The sequence below is a fragment of the Octopus bimaculoides genome, chromosome 5 (assembly GCF_001194135.2).
Source record: "Octopus bimaculoides isolate UCB-OBI-ISO-001 chromosome 5, ASM119413v2, whole genome shotgun sequence".
In the NCBI taxonomy this organism is placed as follows: Eukaryota; Metazoa; Mollusca; class Cephalopoda; order Octopoda; family Octopodidae; genus Octopus; species Octopus bimaculoides.
The window spans coordinates 65,586,045-65,592,872 of record NC_068985.1 but is presented as its reverse complement, the minus strand read 5'-3'; the positions used below and the strand labels follow the sequence as shown (position 1 = coordinate 65,592,872).

Sequence of the window (6,828 nt, the reverse complement as noted above, 5' to 3'; positions counted from 1 at the left end):
TGGTGTTATATGGACTGTTGGATATGTTATTCGTCTGACGTTCCGTGTGTCAGCGTGGTTCGTCTGAGTTCATTGTTTCATTGTTGTTGTCTTGTGTGACTGTCGTAGTAAAATGTCATTGATATATATGGCGGACATGATTCTTGTTTATTCATAACGAACATTGGGTGAGTGCGTTCTTTGTATGTAATTGAATAATAAATGTAATAATTAAATTGTACAACTCGTTGTGTTATCCCTGCGAGTCTCCCGAGGGAAATACAACAATTGGTATGCCTGGCAAACTGTGATGTTTAAGAGCATGTTGATTGATCAAAAAGGTATTCTAAAAATTCAGCTGGTTGAAGCATTCTAAGAGGTACTAAAGTTGTCAAGAACTCGACTCTCAGTTAAATACATTTGAAATCTGATGAGTACACTATGTATGAAAGCGTTAATTTTGTTAAAATACCATGATGAAAAACATGAAAACCAGACTATGTTTCAACTTTATTCAACTGATATATTATTCTATACACATTCACACAAATTTGAAACACAATATATATAGTTCTATATTTAAGAGATGAGGAATTATGTACATTATTTACATTTGACAGATATTTGTCCTCATCTTTGTTGTTAACACGTTTCAGCTGATATACCCTCCAGCCTTCATCAGGTGTCTTGGGGAAATTTCAAACCTGGGTTCTCATTCCTAAGGTATTTTTCGATGTCATTATTATTATTATTATTCAGGTCAAATGTAAAGAATGTAAATACGTCAAATGTAAATAATGTACAATATGTGTGTGTTTGTGTGTATGTCTAAACGTATATATAAATTATTATACACTACCTGTCACCAACCATAAGGGCTCTAGATGGATTAAGGCCATCACGTTTCTTGAGTAACTCAATGATAACAGGATGTGGTTTGCCAATGACAACAGGATTAGTTTGTGAAGGGATTTTTACAGCAGAAACCATGGTACCCGTACCTTTCACAAAAATAGATAAATCATTGAAAATGAAACATTTAAATTGACAATAAAATATGTGACATATAAATACAACTAATAGAGTGACATTTAGTAATGCAAATAACTTCATCTAAATACAAAGTTGATAAACCAACAGTTTGTTGAACAACAATGAGAATGAGCTCGAGTTATCTTGAGGTAGAGTGCTTTTAGATAGTTGGATAATCAGAGACGGGGCAAAAATATCAGATCATGTTTGTTACCCAAAAATACCAATCAAGAATACTGGTTGACAAGTAGATTATGTGACAGGACAACTATCTCATCCATATAACATATGAAAGTGGAACCAAATCATGAATGTTGCAAAGCAATAAAGCCTGAAGTTCATTGTCTTCTTAAGATCACATTCATCATTACCTAATAGCAAATGATGGTGAAATCATTTTAACAATAAAAGGGCTTTTGCAACCAATACCTGCTGCAACATAACTTGATTTCTATTTACTGTTTACTAAACTTAGAAGATTGACACTAAATAAATAGGAAACAGCAACTCCTCAACTGGAATATCAAATGACTGTTTCCTACTGGTTTTTTATTGGTGTAAATAGTAAAAAATCTTTTGATGTGCCATTCCATTAGACTGTATTTCAGGTACTGCATTTTTATTGCTAGATCTTGACTATGTGCTGGGTGTGGTATCAGTTCGACTCCATCAACTTCTTGGGAGTTTATTCTGGGTCGTTTGTGTGGTGTGAGGTCTTGCTGCAGAAGAGCCCACTTCCTGTGAACCAATGCTGGGTATTTTTGCCACAGCCTTTTGGAGTACAGGTTAACATTGGTGGTTTGACTGTCCAGAACAAACCTCATAGTGAATTATCCCCTCATCATTCCATCAGACAGAGAGCATCAGCGAAACAGCTATATTTGGTGACAAGTTCTGGAAGCTGACCCTTCTTTAACCACAGCTTATGCATGTTAGGATTGTGGAAAAATAATGTCCTTGGATTATTACTTGTTCTGATCCATGGCTCACGTCTTGTGCTCTTGACACTTTATCAACCAAGAGTAAGTGGAAGCTTCAGAAAAGGAGTTCTTCGCTTCAAAGAACAAGAACTGGTATCGGCATGGGATCAAAGGACTGGCAGAAAGGTGGCTTCAGATGGTGCAACACAATGGCATCTACTTTGAATGCTAGGCTGCTTTTGCTGTAACTTGGCAAATAAAGCAAATAAGTTACCAAAATATTACAAAATTTTTAACTCAACACAACTGCCTCAAGTTGAAGTGCTTCCCTAGTTCCTGGAAGCAATAGGTATGCTTCTTCAGTTTTCAAGAACCCTAGCAACCATTCTACACCATCTCAAAATAGGCTGATTAGCTTAATAAACATACAAAGCAAACTGTTTGAAGCAATCACAAACAATATTCAAACAGTTTACAATTTAAATATAATACTTCAATAAAGCTAACTTTCTAAAGAGCAAGAATTATAATTTTCAGTCTTCCAAGTCCACTGTTAATGTACTCACCATCATCATTCATAGGATAAGTAGTGGACTGGATAACAGCACTGATGCTCAGACTATTTCTGTAAACATTTTTCAAGCATATGTCAAATAATAGCAAAGAGGATAACTTCATAAACAGACCAGCTTTGGCATATCTGGTAAGAATCTTTTCAACCATCACTTAAATTCAAATGAGAAAAATATCTAAAAGTTTGTCAATAGTCAGTCTTCTGACATTTATGAAATTAATGCCCCTAGGCATTTGTTCTGAGAATTAAGCTCTTCCTGCTGTTTATAATGATATACTTGAAAAAGAGACACGCTGACATATTTGCTGAAGATATGATATTTACAGTTTCACCTTAAAGGACAAACCTAGAAGCTGATCTTTTCAGTAACATCATGAATTCCTGACTTTTCCCCAATTTTGATGGATAGGACTGCTTTGAAGGAAGTTTATTGTCTGGTTAAACTCTTAAATCTTTAATTCACAATTGATTTGAAATGGAACTCCTAAATTAAGTCCATTGGCAAAGTGGCAGCTAGAATGGTTCTACTATTCAAAGTTTCTAACACCTTTGGCTTTATTGTATCTCTCCAAGAGATCAGAGCTGCTCCAAAATAGAATACTGCTCACACATTTAGGTAGGTTCCTCCAAATGTATTGGTTACTTTTATAAGAGTACAGAATTGAATGTGTGTCTAGTTGGTGATGAGCTCTTTTCATCACTAATAATGTCTATGTAATGTCTACTGTTACTTCTGCAGTAGGTGTTTAGATGCATGTCATTACTTGGTCTTGCAAGTTTCAAAATTTACCATAAGAACTCAACCTACCAAGTTTAACAAATCACATCAGTGTTTCTTGGATATCTTATGGACATGAAACAATTTCCATGCACAAAGTTTTCCCCTAAGAACAGCTGATTATGGAATAAACTCTCCTCTTATTATTTTCCTGCAGAATATGTCCTTGCATAATACTGATTTCTTCATTTTAGTACTTCTATAGGTTATTTTATTACCATCTTATTTGATTACATCTTATCTAGAGTAAAGATTGTTTGCCAACATAACATGGCAGTCCTGGTTTAGGATGAATGTTGCTGTAATTTAGCATCGTCTCCAGCTGGTTATACGACACAATCTGTGTCATTGTATTTTCGAACAAGGGAATCTAACACCCCCACTCAGCTCAAAACAATATCTGTGTATCACGATTTCTGGGTTATTTCCCTTCATCAGCACAGAATAATTGTTCGACTAGAGGTGAATTTTTATTAAGATAATTATTATTGTACAAAGAGGGGACAAAACAGGACAATACAAACAATTATTGTTATAATGAGTTCGAATGATACTTGAATTCTAAAAATTTAGGATATATAATTTGACTTTTTTGGGGTAAAACTTGATGGGCTGAAGAGCCCAGTGACTACACCTTTTTCCTTTTCCATGAAGATTAAGCAGGGTCACTTGCACCCACCTTTCTTACCACAGCTTTCCATCTTTTGTCAAACACACCTCACGACAGTTGTTTCCTCTCCAGCCCTATCTTGCTCTTCAGATGATATCTGAAAAAGGTGAGCAATCCGGGGCCAGAAATGAAGGTTCCTGTCACGAGTCCTTGCAGTCTAGTCTTTCAACACTACCACTGTAAGGAAAAAAACATGCCTCACCTTCCTTCGAGAGTCTGGTGGGCAGCACAATCTTTATTATAGATTCAGCTGATAGCTGTACTCTGCCTAGGTGTGACAACATGTGTTCAATGTAAACGGTTGAATCTCTCCAAAGAGGCTGGTCGTGGGAAGAATTCCTCTGCCAGCAGATTCCACACCTTGTTACCCTCCAGGTAGTGCCAGAGATGTCTCAGCCTTAACGCATGTTTGCGTATCATTAGCCGGGGCATCTTTAACCCACCCTTTAGCAGTTCTTGGCAGCAGACGGGGCACCTTACAAGTGGCTTTCCTCCCTTCCACAAAAATCAGAAAAGGAGGCACTCCAACTTGTTTAGCCATGAGTCGGGGCAAGGGACAATGGTTAAGTGGTAGGTGATTACAAATGCACCTGTACCACCTCCGCTCTTCCTTTCAGGGATAGAGCCCGTCCAGACCAAGTCCGAAGTAGAGCTTCCACCCTGTCTGCCACCTAGCTCCAATTCTTCTCTGTTTGGGAGTCCAGTCCAAACCAAACTCCAAGCAATTTAACAAGACCATCTGTCCAATGACCCACGACACTGGACAATACCGGCTTGCTCCTCCTGGTGCTGAGGCACAAGCCAATGAACTTGTCCTTGTTAACTTTTGCTCCTGCCACCGCCTCGTATCCTTTGATAGCGTCCTCTACACAAGATAGCTGAGCCTCATTGGACATGATGATGGTGATGTCATCCGCATAAGCAGAAACTGACTTACCACATCTGATTTCATTGGGGGTGTATCCTAAATTCTCCAACTTCCTCAGTAAAGGCTCAAGAGCCAAAACGTACAAAAGCAGGGACAAGGGACATCTTTGACGAACTGAGCGCTTGACTGAAAACGGCTCCAACAGGTAGCCGTTTATCTTGATGGTAGATTGGATGCCACTATACATTGCGGAGATCCACCTACGGAAGTCCAGGCTCAGCCCAGCTGCTTCAAGAACTGCCGCCAGGTACTGGTGGTCTACCCTATCAAACACTTTACTTTGATCTAAATAGACCAGTGCCCCACTTTTGCTGGTTACTTTACACACCCTGTCTAAAGTGTAGCATATAAGGTGAAGATTGTCCTGGATTGACCTGCCCGGAATGGCGCATGTCTGCACCTTCCCTACACACGTCAACCTTTTTGCTAACACCTTGGCCAAAATCTTCAACTCTACATTGAATAGGTCTGTAATTACTTATACTGTCCCCTTTGCTTGGGTCCTTCTGGATCAGCATCACCATTCTCTGACTCACAGAGCTGGGGATCCTCCCATTCTGTTGCCAGTTTGTGTAGACGCCTGCCAGCAGGTCCCTGAACAAGTCCGGCATGCTACGATAAAACTCACAGGGTAGACCATTCAGCCCCAGCGACTTGTCTCTGGTGCACTCGGCCAACACCTCTTTTACCTCCACAGGTGTAATTGTTCCCCTTCACAGCATTCCACCTCATGTGCCAAGAGTTGTGGCCCACCGGCGAGGAAGCCCTTTAGGGCCTCCCCACGCTCGAGCTCATCACCCTGCCCAAACACGGGGGTGAAATGCTGGTGAAAGGCCTTCTGCATATTTTCCTGCCCATGGATCTTGTGCCCCTGTTCATCAGTTAAAGACTTTATGGAGGCTTTTTTGCCCCTCTGACACTCCACACAACAGGCCCATCAACGTTAATACCTTCTCGGCCCACTGCACGTAGCTTAGCTCTAACTCTACAGCCTTCATGTTTGGTTTTGAGGTGACAATACAAGACCATTGTCACTGCCAGCACTCTGTCTGCAGAGCCAGATTCCAAAGCCTTGCCTAAATTCTTAACTACTTTCCTTTCTATTCTAGATCTATCTAAACTTAGCTGGTTGCTAAATCTAATAGACTCTAAACAGATGGCTCTCTTGAGGGCATGCCACCATCTATTATTAATGATGGTGCCACATAATGCCCTCTGTACTAATTCCTTAATCCGGGTACGGAAGGCTTGACAAGTCAAAATAGACTTGTTCATCTTCCAGTACCTGGGTCACTGTCTATGACATTTATCAATATGTACCTTACACATCACAAATTTGTGATCTGTGTAAGGCACAATACAAAATTGTGGACAGCTAAAGGTATCCATATCTCTTTCTCTAACAGATACTCTATCTACATAAGATCTGCGTAAGCCGTTGCTATTACTCCATGTCCACTGTGGAACACTTGGCTCATCCAGTCTGTAATGGTCTACTAGATTATAGCTCTCTAGTAGACCCTTGAGGCCAGGATTTCCCCTCCTATCAGTCAAGCCAACACTATCCACCCGTGCATTGAGTATAGTGTTAAAGTCTCCTAACAGAACTACTGTTTTTGAGGTCACTAGAAAGTGCTCTAGTTCTCGATAAAAACCAGACTGCCTACACTCCTTAGGAGCAGAGATAGCTATCAACCTGAAGGACTGTTTCCTCTCGTGGGTCACATCTAGAACGATCAGCCTACCTTCTGGGTCCACAAAGACTGTACTTACCAAGGTCTTCCTGAGTAGAACCACCACACCCCCTCCTCCCCGTCGGCTACGAGAAATAAATTTCTCATAGCCATTTAGGAGAGGCGAGAATGCTTGTGGTTCACTCATCTTGGACTCAGTTATAATGCATACATCTATATCGTGTGACCTGAGGTCTTGCAGGAGACAAGCTTG

The 6,828-nt window shown here is 40.1% G+C and overlaps 1 protein-coding gene across 2 annotated transcripts in view; it reads right to left on the bottom strand.

The window, feature by feature from the left end:
- Positions 1-6,828, bottom strand: part of LOC106883201 (glycerol-3-phosphate phosphatase-like) — a 157,516-nt gene that overhangs the window by 10,063 nt on the left and 140,625 nt on the right. For both annotated transcript variants that reach the window (XM_052967765.1, XM_052967766.1), the window contains one exon: positions 839-980. In XM_052967765.1, coding sequence (XP_052823725.1) covers positions 839-980 — 142 coding nt within the window. The remainder of the gene's footprint in view (positions 1-838; positions 981-6,828) is intronic.